General features: G+C 43.2%; 1 protein-coding gene across 2 annotated transcripts in view; it reads left to right on the top strand.

Moving 5' to 3' along the window:
• TTC8 (tetratricopeptide repeat domain 8) overlaps window positions 1-21074 on the top strand; it is a 296727-nt gene that overhangs the window by 125485 nt on the left and 150168 nt on the right. For both annotated transcript variants that reach the window (XM_069208150.1, XM_069208149.1), the window contains 2 exons: window positions 11407-11566; window positions 12472-12561. In XM_069208150.1, the coding sequence (XP_069064251.1) occupies window positions 11407-11566; window positions 12472-12561 (250 nt within the window). The remainder of the gene's footprint in view (window positions 1-11406; window positions 11567-12471; window positions 12562-21074) is intronic.

Genomic DNA, 21074 nt, shown 5'->3' on the forward strand with positions numbered 1-21074 from the left:
ACTACTTCCCAGTCGGGCTCACAACCAGGCTCCCCAATCACCCAAGACCAGCCTTTCCTCTTCAGTATAGGCTCAAGACACAGGAGGTATATTGCACTAGACTGACACACAACCGCCAGGTGCCCTATCCATTCCCCCTTCATTGCTAATCGTCGCTGCAGAGGTCGGTTGCCGCCCCTGCCACTTGTGACTAAGAGTGCTCAGCTCAACACCCTCCACAGGTCCTGGTCATGGCCTTCTGCTGCTCACCACAAGGTATCACCGCCAATATCAGGATACTCTTGAGCAGTTTGTCGCTGCTGGTGCCGTCAGGATCAAGTTCTGTGTGGGTCCTAATTGATCAAATGTGTGCAGATGGTGTTCCAGTAACAGAATTACGTCAGGATTATGTCTAGTGAGTTTGAGCATGCCTCAGTGTCTAGTCTGCCAATTTTCCGGGCCACGTTTCCCCTCCGGTTCAGTGTTAATATCTTAATCTCAATGAAATATGAATAAGATAATGGAGGTCAAAGTTTATACTCTAGCGTTGTATAACAGGTTGCATCACATTTGCACTGGATTATGAGGGGCCTTTCTGTTGGTTGATCATCTTGATCTGGGAAACTAAGAACATGTATGTTGAAGATGAAACAGCCTTTTCTAGAAAACATCTTCATCCCATGTTTTGCTTTGATACAGAGAATGTTGTAACCAACAATGACCTAGTATTACACTTGTAGTAGATGATGAAGTTTGAACAGAATAATTTCGAATTAACCTGGTCAAGAGCTCTGCAAAACACAGTAGCCCTTTCAAAAACAAGTAGATAGTAATGTCAGGATTAACAATGACATGTAAATACTGGTTGCCCTTATAGACGTAAAGTTTTCTAGTAATCCCCCCAATAAAATTCCTTATGTGCCAGGATGTTCTACTCAATCATTTAACGTAAACCCTCACTCAGACAGTGCCTCTCGACTTGCAAGCATAGCTCCTACAAATTGGATGCTGAAGACATGGATCTGACCTATTTTTTGCTTCCAGAATGTTTAATAAATATCAAGAACGCTGAAAAGAATTAAGAGCAAAAGTAATATCACTGTATCCCACAACAAACTTCACAAGGCTAGAACATATCTGATAGTTTATATTCTTATAGAAGCTAATCAATACTCAGTTGACCCTAAAAAGTAGAAGGAGCTGAAAATGTAATGTCATCAAGAGAAATCTAAGATTATGAGTGTAAGATAATATTTAATTTAGGTTCAGACTTACTTAAAGATTTTTCTCTTTTAGTGTTACATGTTCTGGAATTATCATCATATGTTTTATTGCAGAAAGTGCATTCTTCTCTAATAATATGCACAAAAGCACTTCACAAAGCATTGATGACTATCATGATTATCTTCTTGTGGGTATTCCAGTAGCAAATTGAAAACCTGAAAGGCTGAATCCTCACACCAAGAATTCATGCCTGTGAACAGCAGCCTGCTCACAGCTCTGCATCTAATGTGTTACCCACTGAGATATTTCACTGTCTGCAGATGTCTCTTCAGCTTTCTCAGATTTCATTAAGAGCTTGAGAGTCTTTACGCCCGTTGACCTGCACCCCCTTTTTGTTTGGATTCAATGTTGTTGCTGCTCCTGTTTGAACTGATGAATTTTCTTTTAAAAACCTAACACATTTGCTGCTATAATGTCTGAAAGAAAAGTGTGAGAGATTCTATTCTTTTTTTTAGGTCGAGCTTAGACAGCACTTGTGCTGTCTCTTCGAGACATGTTGTATTCTATTTTGTGAGCTTACAGCCGGCCCCATGCTTTTCATTTGTCAGTGTCACTGTCCTTTAAAAGCCCTTGCTTCTAAGTGGTTATTTATCCTATTTGTTCCACTTTTTCATTGTTAGTTCTCTCCAATGGAGCAGGCCCCATTTCTTGTAGGCTTGCACTTGTCCCCTCTTAGTTACTGGCTCAGGGACTTATTTTTTCATCTGAAAGAGCATTTCTCCTGAGTGGTTTTGCTTTGACTAGCTACACGCTTTTCTGTAAATGGCACTCTAAATTGTTGTCTTATCTGTGACTTCAGAATGAGAGGATTTCCCTGTCACTTAACCCCCTCCCGCCTCGCTGCTTCAGCAGTCAACCCCCTCCGTTTCTATGTACATCATAGCAGCCGGGCATCCCTTGAGGGTTTCATATTCCTGCCCCTGGCTATTGCTTGTTTACACAGCGCTTAAAATCGCACTTCTCCCAAATCTAAGAGCTGTGGATAAACAGTACGGGTGAAAGGAATCAAGGGCGCAGCCAGGGACTCTGCTCCATAAATCAGAAGTTTTTTACTCAGGACGTTTCCCCGCCTCCAGTTTGCTTTAAATCCTTGTTATTCTTTTTGGACCGCTACAGCTGAGACTTCATCTGCATTAATAAAGAGCAGCAGGGAAGCAACCTCTTTGGTCCGCCAGAACGCCATCTATCATGTACACAATAGGCAGGTTTACAATTTCTAGCTGCATTTGTTTTGGTCTAAAGGCAGCCTGTGACGTACCTAGTAAGCCCTTCCTGTTTTGCTGGACAAATCATCGTATGCTCATGGCTACTCAGACTTGCACTCACTGTAGTGAAACCATGCGTGAAGCTTCGGGAGGTGTGTTAAACGCTAGTCTCTTGTAACTTTCAGTGTTGTATAATTTGCGCCTTTTTCACCCGCTAGTCATCTTCCCTGCTCCCCATCTCCTTTAATCTGTCGTTCTCCACTTCCGTATCTATTTGGAGGACAGAAGGGGATCTCACTAGCCCTGATTACTCCATCAGAGGACGGCGCACGAGACGGGCCCAAACAAATCCACCAGTTATGTGTACCTTCTGGCTTTTGCTAATTGTTTCAAATTATTTTTTGGGTGGTCTGGGTTGGCAGGTCCGCAGTGTGATTAAATAATATCCTCTGCTATGGTACATACAGACTAGTTTACTTCTTTGCACCACGGAATTGTGCTACTGTTAACCCTATAAACAGTTTTTAAAATCCCCATGCTTAAAAAGTCCAATGTGGACACCATAACCCCCTCCAATTCCTCCCCCTTTCTCAAATTTGTTTTTAATTGAAGTCTAGAAAAACTAAGTAGTAAACTGCAAGCACATCGTGAGGGGCTATCCCTTTTGCATTCCCTTTTGCATGTTCATAGTATGCATTCATCCCACCCAAAAGCACTGACTCAATACTGACATTGCTGTGGCGAGTCTGAGCGCCCTTTACTGCAGCCAATCAGCAGCCTTAGACCTAGCGGTGGGTGGGACACCGCTGATAAGGTCTCTTGTCACATTATCTGGATTCATGGGATTGAGAGATCTGCTCCTGTTGCTCATCGGGAGCCATAGGGCCTTTCTGATGTCACTCTTTCCATGAGTTGTGCGCTAACAATAATTTACAGTTACATTCAATGATGACCCCTTCCACATAAACACCCATTTATATCTCTAGCGGCTATAACACAGTGCTACGAAGTGGGCCTTCTTCCAACATTAAGCACTATGTGTATGAAATACTAATGAAAAATGAAAACATGGCCGCCATGGTGTTTTTATATACCCTCATGCCAAGTTAGGGTCGGCGCCATGTACAGGCGCGGCACCGCCTCTGTCTGTAAATGACTATTAAAAATGAAATGTGCTATTTACACAGCACATATTACAAACTGTCGGTTTATTGGCCCTACAAGGTTAGGTGTTGTCATTACCTAATGTAATGCCTTTTGAACCGTGGAAAGGATGAAAGTTCGAGTTAGCCCTGCTTGGATTTTAACCGGAGACATGCTGGGTGCCACAGGTTTCTGCAGTACACCTGATGACGTTCGGAGCTATAATCCGGCATGTCACACTTACAGGGTGCGTTCAGAGTTCTGCAGCTTCAACTCTCAGAGCCACTTTGTGTGAGTGAGCGATTGAATGTATTAGGCACTCTGTACACAAACCCGCTTCTAGCAGCTTGCCAAATAAATAAAGTACTTCTCTCACCTGTTTGAGCATGACTGGCCCGGATACTCTGTCTAAGGCTCCGCATGGAGTTTTCAAGAGTGGGTCTGAAAAGCAAGCAGGGTTGGTTAGTCAGGTGTTGTCAAGGCTGATGGGGCTGAGCGGTATATCAGCTATTCCCATTAGTGGGTTGATCTGAAAATGATTTCCTGTGAAATGTTAAGGTCAAGGCACAGAGAGCTAGGGTGGAAGGTTTGTAGACGAGTAAGTGGTTCGCATCGCTTTTGTAGTAAACACTTCCAGCGCGGTACTCTTTCTATGTTTAGTAGGTTGCACTACCGCCTGTGTTCCGCCTGCTCTTGAAAACAGGAAACTTCCACTTTGGTTGTGTGCACTTTCCTGTTCTTTGTCTACTTAGTATCTTTTCGGTATGTGCGAGGGTCGCGTTCACTGTCCCCGGTTCATATTCTACCTTTTGTGTGCAGGTGTGAGTTAATCTTGCACTGCTGAAACTGTTGTTTTTAGGTTGAGCATAGCAGCGCTTGCACGCTGCTATTCTGACGTGTTGGTATATATCTGGGCTTTTAAGCAAGCCCACCGCATGCCCATCACTTTCACTCGTTCATAGGCTTGCCTTTCAAAAATACTTTGTTGGTAAATGCTTTCCTTGTCCTTTCTTGGGGCGGTTTAGTTACCGCGTTGGACGTCCACCTGTTACATGGCTAATTGCACTTTTGCCGACAGGTTGGCCTGCGAGCGAACTTCTTTTTCCTTTTGTGTGCTGCTTCAGGCTGAGCCCGTGGCGCTTTGAAGCGGCACGCTTATTTGAAACTGTGTTACTTTTCATTTTCAATTTGTGGCAAGAAAAGTCTGGTTAGGAGTTTACAACTCTAATAGCTCTAATTCCAGCAAATGCGAGACCCATTGCATTGCAAATGCTTGTTCTTGTTGCTATCACCGTGATATATTCCATGTCCAATGTATATAAGATCATGAAGCTCACAGGTTTCTTCTTTAAGCCCATACACTGAGGTCGGTGGTCACTATTCCGTCCTTTATATAATTGTAAAGTTAGCACATTTGCAGATTTTTTGTAATATGAATAAAAGCGCAGTCAATGATGAGTTTAAATCCCATGGCATGAAATGTTTGTTTTGCAGGATGGTCATTGTCCATTTTACCCTTTAGAGATGGAAATCCCATGTTATCCAGAAAGGAACTAATGTTCTTCCTGACCGATTGCAGTCTAAGATTGTCCAGTGAAAGTTATGGAATAGAGTACAGGCAGTCTGGGAATCTTCACAAAAGGCACATTTTATATTTTGTAACAGATTGACATTGAAACCTCCAGTTATTAGAACAGCAGCCTTAATTTTGTGAACTGAAAACTGCAGGCATTCAGAAAAATGAAGGGACAATTGCATTATCTATAATAGTCAAAGGTGATATATTGACATGAATTATTAAAAGTCAGCTTTTTTTTTTTTAAGCTATAGCTAGATAGTATTTTGATTTTGTTGTTCGCTTAGAGCTCACAGTTTTAAGTTTAGTATTAATATCCCTGCACACACATATATCCACTCAATCCCAAAAACCCTAATTGCACTACGCAAAAAAAAAAATCAACTTCACACCATGCCACGTAATTCCACACCATATACTACTCCACACCATGCCACATAATACCACCACAACCATGCCACATAATTACACAAAACACCACACAATTCAATGCCACATAATTCTGCACCACACAACATAATTACACTCCACATAATACCTCTCAGCACCACATAATTACACTACACATATTTACACTCTACTCAGTGCAACATAACTATACTTCACATAAATACTCTCTATGCCACATATCAACAATTCACATAAATGCACTACATACCATGACACATAATTCCAATAAGCAAAATTTCACTCAACGCCACACTGTTCAAAGCCACACAATTCAATTCCACACATGTCCAATACACACCACATAATTCCACACCAAAACACATAGGCCCTAATTTTAACATTAGCGGAAAATTCTGCCTACCGCCACAACCTCCAAAAGACCGTTGCCGTTGCTACCTACCATCCACCATAATATGACCGTAGCCGGAATATCGCCAGAAGGCTGGCGGAATTACAGCTACGGTCAAGGCGGCAGACGGCGCCGACCGTATCATAACACATAATTCGGCCTGCAGGTGTTCTGCTGGCGGACGCTGCTGCTGGCAGCAGCGCCGCGTCCTGTCTCCTTCTGGAGGACCCCCTGCAAGCAGGTAAGTCGGGTTCTCCAACAGGGGAGGAGGGTGTTGGGTGTGGTGGTGTGTGTGTCTGTTTTTGTATGCATGCATGCGGGTGTAGGTCGAATGGAATGTGTGTGTGAATGAATGGGTGTGAGTTTACTTGTATGTTGTGTCTTGTGGATGTATGTTAGTGTGTGTTGTGTGTTGTGTGTATATGTATGCATGTAAGGGTGGATGTGGGTATGCGTGTGTGTATGAGTGTGTATGTTAGCGTGTGTAGGTGTGTGAATGGGAGGTCGAGAGAGGGAGGGAGAAAGTGTGGGGGGACTCTTGGCAGGGGGAGGGGGTCGGGAAAGACACCTTTCAGTGCCAGGGAAGGTTTGCCACATAAACCATGGCGGTAGGCGGGGTCATGATCCCGAGGGTGGGATTGTGATGGCCGCCTGGCTGGAGACCGAAGTCTCCAGCCTGGCGGCTGTTACCGCCCTGGCAGACGGAGTGGTACATTGGCGGTTTGGCTTGAGCCAAACCGCCAATGTCGAATTTTGGGGGAAGGTACTGTCAGCCTGTTGGCAGTACCTTTCCCCAAAATACCACCGTCCGCCAGTGGTGTAATGCCCCCCATATTTCCCATATACAACAAAATGCCAGAATACACCACACAACTCCAATCCACACCACAGATTTTCACATCATGGCATGAAATTTAACAGCATACCACATAAATCAACTCCACAACATGCCTCTCTATAACACACTATACTATTCCACGTAAATAACTCCATAACACACATTCTCACTCTACATATTTCCAGTACACTTAATACCATTTAATTACTATCCACTTAATTCCGCAGCACACCATGCCATATATTTCCACTATACAAATTCACACCACACCACACAATTGCACACCACACTGTTCCACAATAAACAATTCAAATCCAACACGTCTCCCTTGCACTTCCTCCAACACTGTTAACTCTCCCCCACACACACACTGCTCCTCTCATCTCTCCCTCACTCTGCCACTACCCCCTCTCATTTCTTCCTCACACTCCCTGTCTTCTCTCTATAGTGCGTGCCCACACATGGCAACCTTCCTGCACTCCTCACGCTGTGTACTGATCCACCTCTTGCCTCCCACCCTCTCTGTGGATGCCCCTACCACTTGTCCCTCTACCGCTCTCTCATACTCTTTCTCACCTCTCTCTCTCATGCACTCTTCCTGCCTTTCATGTGGTTGACTTCAGGTCTTTATGAACAGTTTCTTTCCTGTGCCTTTTCAAGGTTTCTGTCCCTCAAACTCATGCTCTCCTCTTCTTCTTAGGGTATCTTCTGCATACACAAGGTGCCCCTCTTCATGCACCCATGACCTGCTCTCCCCTTCTTTCTTTCTCACACACTGTGTCTGCTCCTCTGTCTCGAGTTCATTCACCTTTTCGTACACAACTACCTATCCCTCTCTATTTTCCTTTCTATCTAGTCAGTATAGCTCTCACCTCTATCTGTTCACCATTCCACATAATTCCACTACACAAATAAACTTCACCCCTCACAATTCCACAAATAACAATTCTAATACAACCCACGTGTTTACACTCCACACCACATACTTCCACTACACTCCAAATCAAAACACATAGGTAAAAGACATTGTCATTTACAATCCCAGTAACTCTCGCAAATGCAAGACCTATTGCATTGCAAATGCTTGTTTCTTTTTGTTTGCAACTCCTGTTTTCCATAATAACCTGTGATCTTTAGGTTAAATTCACTATTTTGTACATGTGGTGTTTCTTTAAATTACAGGAAGTGATTTTGTTACTGTAGGAAGTTGGCTCTGTATACACTATTTCAAAGTAAGAAATAGTGTGCACAGAGTCCAAGGTTTCCTCTTAGAGGTAAGATAGTGGCAAAAGTAGATAATTCTAATGCTCTATATTGTGGTAGTGTGGTCGAGCAGTAGGCTAGTGTTAAGCATTTGTTGTACACACACAGGCACTAAATGAGGAACAAACACTCAAAGACTTACTCCTGGCCAATAGGTTTTTATATTTAAAAATATATTTTCTTAGTTTATTTTAAGAACCACAGGTTCAGGATTTACAGTTAATACTCTAAATGCAAGGTATTTCACTTAGATACTTTAGGAACTTTGAATGAAAACAATATCATGTACAGTCTTTGTAAAAATGGCATAAGCTATTTTAAAAGTGGACACAGTGCAAAACTCAACAGTTCCTGGGGGAGGTAAGTAAAGGTTAGTTTTGGAGGTAAATAAAACACTTTCAAGTCTCAAGTTTGGGGCATAACCAGGCCACCGTTGGGGGTTCAAGGCAACCCCAAAGTTACCACACCAGCAGCTCAGGGCCGGTCAGGTGCAGAGGTCAAAGAGGTGCCCAAAACACATAGGCGCCTATGGAGAACAGGGGTGCTCCGGTTCCAGTCTGCCAGCAGGTAAGTACCTGCGTCCTCAGGGGGCAGACAAGGGGGGTTTTGTAGAGCACCGGGGAGGGACACGAGAAGGCACGCAAAGTACACCTTCAGCGGCACAGGGACGGCTGGGTGCAGTGAGCAAAGCAGGCATCCGGTTTTAGGTTGAAAGCAATGGATAGACCCGGGGGTCAATCTAGCGTTGCAGGCAGGCACGGGGGCTCCTAGGGACAGCCACCACCTGGGCTAAGCCTGGGGGTCGCTCTTGCATTGAAGTTCGGTTCCTTCAGGTCCTGGATGCTGTGGGTGCGGTGTTGGTTCCAGGCGTCGGGTCCCTTGTTACAGGCAGTCGCGGTCAGGGGGAGCCTCTGGATTCTCTCTGCAGGCGTCGCTGTGGGGGGTCAGGGGGGTCGTCTCTGGTTACTCACGGGCTCGCAGTCGCCGGGGAGTCCTCCCTGAGGTGTTTGTTTTCTGCAGGTCGAGCCGGGGGCGTTGGGTGCAGAGTGTGATGTCTCACGCTTCCGGCGGGAAACGTGCAGTCTTTGAAAGTTGCTTCTTTGTTGCAAAGAAGTTGCAGGTTTTGAACAGGGGCCGCTGTTCACTGGAGTTTCTTGGTCCTGGAGTCCAGGGCAGACCTCTGAGGCTTCAGAGGTCGTTGGTCCCTGTCGGATGCGTCGTTGGAGCAGGTTTTCGAAGTTGGAGACAGGCCGGTACAGCTGGGGCCAAATCAGCTGTCGTCTTCCTCCTTCTCGGCAGGCTTGTAGGTCAGCAGTCCTTCTTTCTTCAGGTTGCAGGAATCTGATTTCCTGGGATCTGGGGAGCCCCTAAATACTGAATTTAGGGGTGTGTTTAGGTCTGGGAGGGCAGTAGCCAATGGCTATTGTCCTTGAGGGTGGCTACACCCCTCTTTGTGCCTCCTCCCTGTGGGGAGGGGGGGCACATCCCTAATCCTATTGGTGGAATCCTCCAAACTCAAGATGGAGGATTTCTCAAGGCAGGGGTCACCTCAGGGCACCTTAGGGGCTGACCTGACTGGTGGGTGACTTCTCCTTGTTTTTCTCATTATCTCCTCCAGCCTTGCCACCAAAAGTTGGGGCATTTGCCGGAGGGGCAGGCATCTCCACTAGGTGGGATGCCCTGGGGTGCTGTAACAAAAGGGGTGAGCCTTTGAGGCTCACCGCCAGATGTTACAGTTCCTGCAGGGGGAGGTGAGAAGCACCTCCACCCAGTACAGGCTTTGTTCCTGGCCACAGAGTGACAAAGGCACTCACCTCATGTGGCCAGCAACATGTCTGGTGTGTGGCAGGCTGGCAGGAACTGGTCAGCCTACACTAGAAGTCGGGTATGTTTTCAGGGGGCATCTCTAAGATGCCCTCTGGGTGTATTTCACAATACATTACACACTGGCATCAGTGTGCATTTATTGTGCTGAGAAGTTTGATACCAAACTTCCCAGTTTTCAGTGTAGCCATTATGGAACTGTGGAGTTTGTGTTTGTCAAATTCCCAGACCATATACTCTTATGGCTACCCTGCACTTACGATGTCTAAGGTTTTGCTTAGACACTGTAGGGACATGGTGCTCATGCACATATGCCCTCACCTGTGGTATAGTGCACCCTGCCTTAGGGCTGTAAGGCCTGCTAGAGGGGTGACTTACCTATGCCACAGGCAGTGTGAGGTTGGCATGGCACTCTGAGTGGAGTGCCATGTCGACTTAGTCATTTTCTCCCCACCAGCACACACAAGCTGTGTGGCAGTGTGCATGTGCTGAGTGAGGGGTCCCCAGGGTGGTATAAGACATGCTGCAGCCCTTAGAGACCTTCCCTGGCATAAGGGCCGTTGGTACCAGGGGTACCAGTTACAGGGGAGTTACCTGAATGCCAGGGTTGTGCCAATTGTGGAGACAAAAGTACAGTTTAGGGAAAGAACGAAGGTGCTGGGGCCTGGTTAGCAATGTCCCAGCACACTTTCAAATCATAACTTAGTATGAGTAAAGGCAAAAAGTTAGGGGGTAACCATGCCAAGGAGGCATTTCCTTACAGTTATCAAGAAGGCTATGAATGTATTTTGATATTGTTCAATATATGGATTTTACCTAGTAAATCATCCTTATATACCTAGTGTGATAGTACATAAGCTGCCTAGAACTATTCATTGTGTGAAATCATTTTCATATATTTTGGAATGTAGTTATTTGAACTACAGTGCCTACTGATTGGCTAACCAGCTGAAAACCTCTGAGGCAAATCTCCTCGTTGTCTCTCTGTGCAAAAACCAGTGGAAACAAGGATGAGGCTTTCACAATACTGGTTCCCTCTTGTGGAACAATCTTACAAATGTTTTCATGATTAAAAATAATGGTCCCTTCTTCAGGAAATCCTTAAAATATATAACCTTTGTAGTCTAGTCTTGCCTTTCAGACCCATGAAACCTCAAGAAGGAGATGTTAAGTGTGCATTCGATTAGATGGCCCTGTTTGATTATATCACTTAAATTCTTCTGTACAGTGAAGCAGTGTGACATATATAGCATGTTGGCACATTGGTAAACTTTTTCACCTTTTAAAATGATTTCTGTGAGAGTGCTCGAAAATTGTATTATTGCCATATCACACATTGTTGTAAATTGTAGGTATGCACATTATACACCATGTATTTTGGTTTCATACAATAAAAAAAAAACTTGAGTATATTAGCTTATGCTGTTACCAACCAAAGAATGTCTTCATCCTGTCCATGCACTTTTAATTCTCTCAACTGTTTAATTGACAACAGACCCGTCACCCAATCTGGAAGACCAGTTACTGGGTTTGTGCGCCCCAGTACCCAGTCAAGCCGCCCAGGCACTATGGAGCAAGCTATACGAACCCCAAGAACGTCCCACACTGCTCGACCTGTTACCAGTGCATCAGGAAGATATGTTAGACTTGGAACGGTATGTCTTTTAGCAGTAGCTGATGCAGTTGGCACTTTTGTTTACATAATAGTTGTGGTCATCGTGTTCTGTTTAGCGGTTTCTAAATAAGTGTTTTAAAACGTCTGGCATGTTTCAAAACGTGCAGACAAATGCTAAAATAGTTTGCATGCCTTGTTTATGTTCTGACTTCCTGTCATTTTTGTTGGCTTACTGTACTTCAGTGTCGGCAGAGTGATGTGTTTTATTGTATTCTTTTAGATCTGGTTCTTATAGCGCCTTTGTTTTGTTATCCACTTCTATACTGTGACCACCTTGTTATTAGTACTTGAGATAGTATCTCCGTGTCCAACAGCTGAAGTGTTCATTTCGCAACTTGTATTTTCAGAATATGTTCTACTTTCTCATTAGTGCCCTGCTGCAGAAAAGTATTGCTTGTAGTGTTTTCCACTTTTTATTGCTGCTCTTTGCCATCATCTGGAATGTTTGCCCACTTCCTTCGTTTTCAGCCTTATTTTTCCCACAAAATTACTTTCCAAATGTGATCTTTGCAAATTACCTGTAAACGATATGCTGTGTTATTTGTGCTAAACCTTGTTTCTTAATGCCATTGTTGAGTTTTCAGTCCTCTTGTCCACAGTCGTGCCCCCCACTAAAAAAAAGCTGGCTTTATCAGGTGATCTGAGACTCGGAGAATTTGCTGCTTTTATGATACTAAAACTAAAGGCTTACCTGTTTCTCAGTTATTAGCTCAACTTTCGAAATCCATGCTTTTTGCGCTCTGAATCCGTATCTTCTGCCTCGTACCAACTGACCTGTTTCATGCTCAAAACAGAACTGGTAACAGTGTTTTAGCGTTATCTTGGTGAGACTCAAATCACCGTTTGATGTTTCTGCTCTTAATTTCACGATTGCTTTATTCACAGGCTTCCATGCTTACAAATCCTGAAGGTCCCTTTATTAACATTTCCAGATTGAATTTAGCAAAATATGCTCAAAAACCAAATTTAGCAAAGGTAAGCAACAATATACAATTTTGTTTGAAAACTATTGATGTTTCCTTGTCCTTTTCCTGTGTTCTTACTTTTCCTTAATATGCTCACTGAATTTAGTATGTAACGTTTATTCTGTGCCACCGCTTTAATTTTGGACATGTACTGCACTGTCCGCAAACCTGTGATTGAACATTTAAAACTCAACTGATCCAGTACTAGAGCATTAAACGTGTCAGCCCCTATTGGCATCCTTTAACTCATTTTTCCTTTTCACCCATATTCCCAAAGAGATTGTCATTATAGGCCTAAACACTAACATAGGCTACCTGCACGCACAATGGCAAATAGGGACATGGCGGGAATGGATAGCTGTTGATTTAGTAAGCCCCCATTCCAATTCACAAGCGTAACCATGGTTCTCTGAGTTTACTCCTTGCAGTTACGCATAGCATTCAATAATATGTGAAGTAGACCTCTGATGTGTACTGGCTGGATATGTTGAACAAATGACTCGACGTGATCAGACTTTCTCAAAACATGCTGGGAGTTGAAAGAAGGTTAAAAGAGGCTATTGCCTCTCTCAGAAAAATTATGGTAAGGTTTGTTGATCTCTTTATTTCCTTTCCATAAACGTTCTGGAAAGGTATTTGAGTGCTCCCTACCGAGGGATAAAAAATTGCATTATCACTGTCGGAGGCTGAACATTATGGGCAGCATCCTTGGGCCAGGACAGAAGCTGTGAAGCCAGTTTGGATGCTGAAAGGAACTAGCATAATTAGAAGAAGGGTTTGTGTCAGGAATACTTGATTTTGTTAGAATACTTGATTTTTTTAGCATTTGAATTACCTTTTTGGCTATGTTCCAAGATTTTCTAGATGTGTGCGATTTTTTTGTTTTTAGAGAATTAATCTCAACCATTGGTAATTACGTTGAGCTGAATTTCTGCCCGTTTTTTCTTTTGCTGACAGGTCACTATAGAATGAGCCCAACCATATGATAATCAACCCTAGACCTGCTCTGGGAGAAACACTCCAGCATGGGCTGCTAGCTCTCGTCCCATCTGTTTTTAAATAATTTCCTATTCTGAGGTCACCCCATAGCAATAGAATATATTGTATTTCCATAAACTTCACTGCATGTGCCCTTTTTTAATAAGGTGGCCTAAAAATCTAGATCACTTGCTTTCTGATCATTTTTTATAGAATAAAACCTGCTCATTCATTGCTCAATGTCTATCAGATATGTATGGTACTAAACTAATTGTGACTTTTTGCTTTGTCTTTCGGAAACAAAAGACTTAAGCCCATAGTTGGACGGTGTAGGGGTCCGGAATTTTTCAGCTTGTAATTCTGCTCATGCACAATCCTATTACAAGTTAAATGACCTGGAATGAGAAAAAATTATGCTTACTTGGTATTTACAGGTAAAATTTTGAATACGTTGCCCAATTCTGGCCTCCTTAAGGTTTCCATTTACCTCCTACATAGAGCTCTTGGTAAATGGGGGCAGGGCTGTGAGGATCGGGATTCTGGTCGGCAAGGTGCAGGTGGGTTGCTGCAGGCTGAAGGAGCTTTGATTGCCCCCACCTCTCCATGTTGGATGGCCCTGTGGCTGAGTTGCTGTGTGGCGTGGGGGTTGAGTGTTGGGGTTCTGAAGGCCTGGGTGTTCTGGAGGAGGCATTTTCTGTCCTCATTTGCTGCTGGGCTATTCAGGTAAAAGCAAGTCTGTGCTTCTGCTTGCAGCCCCTGCTTAGTGACCAGCCAGCCACAGTTTAGCAGGTGGGAATTCATATTTGGTAGAACTGGAGACAGCTTGTCTACATCTGGTTTTACTGGGTCTTCTGTTAGCGGACCCAGCCTATTGGGAATCAAGTGGCGGGGCATCTTCCAAGAAGATACTGCTCTGCTGACTCATAATTTTGTTCTAGCACTGTACTGGTACAACTGGACCCATATCTTTATTCCCCTGTGCATATCTTTGCTTCTTCATGCTGACATTTATCATCTTAAGGCTTAGCAAAGTGTGAGGATGTTAGTGAGCGAGCAGAAATGGAAGTAGATTTAAACGCTTAGCAAGATTCGGTTGAGCTTTCTCATCACCCTTCGTTTAGTTATTAATAGAGTCTTGTCAGGTTCCTCACGGTACCGTGGTCTCACCATTTCAACAGTATGCAGGAGATAAAGAAATCGACCAGCACAGTGCACTACCCAAGAGATATCTAACATGAGGGTCGGGTAAAGGTATCAACAAAAACAAGGCAGTCAGCCTGAACTTAACTAACTAGAACCTACAAGAAATGCAATGGTGATAAAACATATATCAAGACCCTTCTAGAGTTAACTTATCTGGCCTTTATCATAACTGTTTATAGTCAGTCCTGAGATGTTTGGGTCCAGATCCCTATAACAGCAGAGAAAAACATGAACCTACCTTCTTGCACTTTCACACCACATTAGCAACAAACATCTACAGCAGGGGTCTTTAAACTGGGGGGCGGGCCCCCCTAGGGGGGCCTCAAGTGGTCTTGTGGGGAGAGGGACTGGTCAAAACAGTCATTACACAAATAACAGTGTTTTGTTTTAAGCAAAAACAGGTTATTGCATTTTTAAAAAGGTAACAGTATTTAACTGCAATGTTTAAATACATCTAGACATATTTAAACATTGCCATCTTTATAAAATAATTGTGAAAAAATTCTGAAGGGGGGGGCCTCAATGATTTTTATTTTTCAACTGGGGTTGGGGGGGGCGGGGCGTGGCATTAAAAAGTTTGGAGACCACTGATCTACAGTGACCAAGAAAAGATCATTTCCTTAATTGTGCCAGGGAGTCCTTATCTTTTCAAGTGTCTGATTTTACAGGAATCAGAGTCAGTTGTGCCTCCGAGCTGACTTAATTATAAATGTACCTTCAATAACCTTCAGTAGTAGTGGTCTAGTCCTCTCAGGAAACTCATTAGAAAACCTGCAGGAGGATTCTGCATGACTGACTCACCGTAGCAAATGATGTATCCATGTTGCATGGCAAATTGCACTTTCACCGTTTCCATTTTAGAGGACTCGGGTAGGAAACCTATCATCATACCTTGTGCCTCTCTCTAAAGTGCATTCATTGTTCACTGATATGTTCTGCTGAGTCTCGCTGAGTAACCTGAGATCCTATCATACTTCATCTCTGTTTACTGTGATCTTCATCAAACAGGGAAGCAAGTATCTCATGTTCTGAATACAGAGTATTGATCAAACAAAGGCAGTGGACATTCTGTTAAGTCATAGGCTCTTGTTACAGCACATAATCCTTTCTATAGACATAATCTCTTGTCCCTTTCCTCCCAGTCTCGGGGTATGGGACTATCGTGGGGCCTTCTGAATCTGTCTCCCCATGCTGTTGACATAGCTGGGCTCTCATTGAAGCATGCTTGAACTGACAAACGTAAGGTAGGAGAAGGTAATTCTGCACTTTCTGTGCATGACGAGTTCGAATATTGCCTGTCTGTGTTTTTGAGAACTAAGGATCCTGCTTCTAGGACGCTTCAGTTTTTGCAGAGATTGATCCATGCACATAAGGTTCTAGTGATTAGGCAAATACTAATGGTCTTATGTAGAGTTTGGCAAAGGAAGACATCCACGAATAAGTGAAAGATATCTTTTCTGGCATATTTAAAGTGCCATTGATATTAAGGGACCTTTAATATAGCTGATAGAAGGAATATCCACTACTTTTTGTCAGCAATCCACAACTGCAAACTTCTAAATAATTCAATAATTCTGATCTCCTTTTAGACATGGTCAAGAAATGACAGGCTGACTCTTTTTATGTTGGAACTACCAGACAGTGCAAGCTGTCTGGTTGTGAAAGGCATATTGTGAGCTTACCCCTCGATTGCTTACCTTTGATAGGCTTTATTTTTCATTCCTATTGGCTTGTTTGCTGTTTAATGTCTTTCTTTGTTTTATCCTGTCAATTTTGCGCTTGTCCCTCCCACGGAGCATATAGCCTGTTTACCATCGCTTTGATTGGCTGGTTACTGTGCTTCTCAGCTCGCTTTTAAGTAGATCTGAAACCCTTCCCAACCCCCCCCAAATCCACATTCATTTTTGCAGTTTTATATAGTGTGAATTTGCCTTAGTTGTTAGACCACATAGCATCATTTCACTGATGATTACCATCAGGGCCTTCTTTTGTGTGAATGTTTCAGTGCTCACATAATGGTAAGCATACCCGTTTATGGTCTCCAATGAGCAGCAACTTTAAAAAAAAGTTTTTCTGCAAAAATGGGAAGCCCTCAGTTATTCTGCATTATCCCAGTCTCTCCCGCCACATTCTCACTACCACATTGTTTTGAAGGAAGTCTGTACACCTGCTTGAACCCGTCTTCTTTAGAACGGCCTTGTGGGATCAATAAACCACTACTCTGATCCAGTCACGAAAAAATATGTGTGAAATATCGAACAGCACCACTATCAGTACGATATTTGAAATTGTTAAGTCATCAAGCATTTAAAGTTTCACATCAAGCTGCAACCCAGCATCAGTGGTGCATTGTTTAAATGAGGCTATGTCCTTAGTTTCTTCAGCAGTCTGACACTCCTATGTCTGAAAAAGCTCATAAACTGCCCTCTTTCATCTCCACGTTTTGTTTCTGTCCAAGTACTCTTGCCTGAGCATGTTCTAGGTTATCTACTGGATTCCCTTTGAGCCTAACTGATATGGTGCATTCTAGCACTGGGGAGACTATGCTGATTGTGGCGACCCTGCTGAAAACATGCTCCCGGAGCGTGATACCAAGGGAAAAGGTGGGAGTACTAGAACCTGAAGTGATCCAGAGGAGGAGCAGTGGGGAAGAGGTGTGCTATGCGACGAGCTGAAAGAGAAAGCAGCATTCTAAACCCGCTTACACCACCCAGATTCACTGTGCCCCGTGTCAGTGGGGTTGCCAAGTTTTGCGGCGTTAGTCAAAAACTGGCCCCTGAACCCCAAGAATCCCATATGGAATCATCACAGAGGAGTTTTGAATTGAGCCTTCACTTTGGCTAATATATTACCGGAGGTATCTGTCTACACAACAGTTTTTTATTTTGGTTTTGCCTGCACTGCAGAGTAATGTCGGGTCTGCAAGGAGAAACGTTATGGAGGACTTCTTTGCGCTTCATACTGTGAAGGGAACTACAAAGCACCCTAGTACTAGTGAATAGAGGAGATTGCTTTTTCTGCCTTTCAGCTTGGCGCTTTATGCTGCTCTAAATGATAAAATTGGCATCACTGCAGTAGCAATACATGAGAAAAAACATTGGACCATCTCTGTGGTAGAGTATGTAGAGTGACACATAATTCATCCTTTTTTAACATTTATATTGTGCTTAATGCTGCTGGTGTGTACCCAAGTGCTCTTGAGTTATTTTATAGGCTAACCAGCTTGCTACTTATGTCTCAGAAAAAGTATTTTGGAAACATTTGGTATTGCCATACAGTTCGGTTTTGTGCCACAAACTTGGTGCTGCACTTATGCATGTTAATGAAGCAGAAGGGCTTAAGAATCCTAGGATGTGAGAGTTGATACCCTGCCTGAAGTGAATGGTTGGAAGAATGTGATTATAGGGTGAAGTATGTTGGAAATTTGGAATGGCATTTGTGAGGACCTAAAGGTTGGTCCCACTGAGTTGCTTCTAACTTGGGGCTGCGCTTAGGCATGCCAAACAAAACCCGCACAATGAGCTTAGGCATTAAGTGTGCTACTGGTGACTGAGGACATTATCACTTTAAATTCAATTTTATGGTTAAAGACCAGTGACTCAATGGCTGTGATGCAAATAAATATAAAATGGCTTGCATACTGTTGTGATGATCACACCCATGCAAAATATATGGCGAAAATAACTCAGTTTAACAGTCCGTTCATCCAGCAGTAAAATCTGATAAAGAAAGGCCTCTTACAGCAACAAATCAAGACCTGTGAAAAGAAGGGCTTCTGTCTTACTGTGCTGTGATCAAAGGTGCAAGTTGTTCGTCCTCGGCATTGGTAGAGCCCTAAGTGCAAAGGTGGGTTGGCCTGCGGCTGTTTATCTGTACCCTAAATTGTATTCAGTGTGTCCATCTGCCGAATTAGTGCTCTGTGCAGAGCTAGTCATGCTAACCTACGGGGTTAGTATTGAGAAGAGAGAAGGGTCTTCACAATGGACCTAAACGTGGCATGAGAGTCAATGTGTGCCTTAATCTTTGTATTTGTGTCTACCCCATTTGTAATACTACAATCTCAATTTTTTATCAGTTCATGTGTTGTATACATAGTTTTGTATCACTGTTTCTTATTGTTACCTGTAAGTTACTTATAATTAAGTTGGCATTTCCCTTCCTCAATTCGCATTACTGTCCTCCTATTTCCCAGTCCTCGAAATGGCACGCACCTTGCTATGTTCTGTTTTGTAATGTTGGATAGAACATGACAAAAAAGGTTGGCTGCCTTACTTCCCTAAATGTGCGGTAGGGTTTGCAGTTCAAAAATTAAAGTAAAATAAGCCTTCTGAGGTTCTTAGTACTACTCATGTTCACCATATTATAACAAATTTGTATTGGGTTGTACTGCGTTACACCTGATCCACATAACTTTACCAAGTTGTTCTTAATTTCTCTAATCGCTTATCACACAATCCCCTCACCCATCCTTTGCTCACTTTTGAATCTTTATCTCCAGATGTAAGCAACTCCGCTAACTTAAAAGGTTCTTTCTCAATAATGTTCATGTCCACAATATCTGTCAGTTAAGATATCCTCAGAGTTGTGGCTTAAACCAAGTTGTAGCCTGGCGTACATTCTATCTGAGGCTTCTGTCTGTTTAGTCTCCCTTCTCCTCCAAGCTCCTCATCACTTTTCTTCTTAGTTCTCAGGTTAATCCTTTTGCGTCAGGTTTTTAGCCTTCAATTAACATTTTAGCTTGGATTATTTGATAGATAATTGAGTCTATTACACCCAACACCCTATTGTCACTTTGTGTTGTCATTAGAAATGACAGAATCTAGAAAAAAAGCATACTGTAGGCCCACATGTTGAACAGAAAACACAGGTATCACTCATGAGGCCTCATTGCAAGTGCCTTTTTCTGTTTTGATGGGACTGGTACCAAGAGTTACCCGGCCACATCAGCATTACAAGTAAGTGGTAATTTTGTGGTCATGAAAATGAGGAATGGTGCTGGAATCTGTACTTGATTTATTGACTTAGCTGGTTGCTTGATTGTTTCTGTGGGGGCCACCAGGATCTCACACTAAATCGATCAGTAACTCCACCCTGGAATCTAACTGCGGGAGGCCGGAGTTTTCTGGCTTATTTTCTGGGGCACATGTATGAGACCGTAAAAGACAAACACATGTTCAGTCTTTGATCGGAACTGTTGTGTATTCATGAAACCTATGTGGGATGAGTGATTCAAAAGCTTCCTACTTTAAATTCAGTGGCAGCTGTGATTAATGTAGCTGTCTTATTTCCAATGTGGGCCTTTGCCGCAATGCATCAGATGTATTCCCTCCCAGTGTTCAATGGGATCTAAGACTTTCAAAGTCTATAAAGATTTCACAGATCGCAACCTTCAAACCAAAGCTATCTCTGTCCTGAATCCACTGCTTCCCAAAGAGCTGCTTGCAGCATGGACGCCTTGAGTCAGTCATTCTACTGTGTGTTGCCTCTGCTGCTGGCTCGCCAACAGGGTATCCCACTTACTCCATTCTTTCAGACCTCTGCCTCTTCCAGGTCACACCTCTCCACATCTGGATAACAACTGAGCATGGCGTTCCCCTTCCAACATCTCGGCCCTACTCCCTTACATCAGCTTCTATGACTTGTACCAACCATGGATCAAAAAATGTCTCTTGACTGCTCCTATTTGTGGGCAAATAAAATTTAACACAATCATGGCCCTGTGAATCTTCAACAAGCAAACTGTGGGTAGATCTTAGTCTCTTATGGTCAGACCACATTTCCTCTCTGGCTTGAGCGATTTCTCCATTGTCTACTGCCTCATATGTTGACCCGAGAAGGCCACCTGCATGTGGCCACACGTTGCTGCCATTCCCCTCTCACCAGGTCCAAATATCTTGACTTCAGCTAGGTTCTGATCCATCTTTCTGACACTTGAAATCAAACTTGGGACGTATGCAGCCTATATTTTATCCATGGAACATGACCATTATATTACACTACATTTGGGTTAAAGATCACCGTTAATATGTTTATATGGCACTGTTTATATTTTCTATCTCATCCTTCTAAAGTAAATCAAATGAATGCTGTAGTCCTGGAACGCCATTTAATTGACTAGATCCTGGTCTTTCTTCTCTTAGTAGAAGGATCACACTGCTCCTGCTTACCGTAGCCATCCCATTTACTGCATTGCAACTGAAAACAGCACTTTATGGCACATGGGCTTTGACCTGAATAAAGTGCCATTATCTTTCATTGAGTTGAGTCCTCTCTTGTCTTCTTTCGGAAAGACGCAATATTGTGTAAGCCTGTAATTTGTGAGAGAGACTTCCAGTAGAGCTA

The sequence above is a fragment of the Pleurodeles waltl genome, chromosome 9 (assembly GCF_031143425.1).
Source record: "Pleurodeles waltl isolate 20211129_DDA chromosome 9, aPleWal1.hap1.20221129, whole genome shotgun sequence".
Classification (NCBI taxonomy): Eukaryota; Metazoa; Chordata; class Amphibia; order Caudata; family Salamandridae; genus Pleurodeles; species Pleurodeles waltl.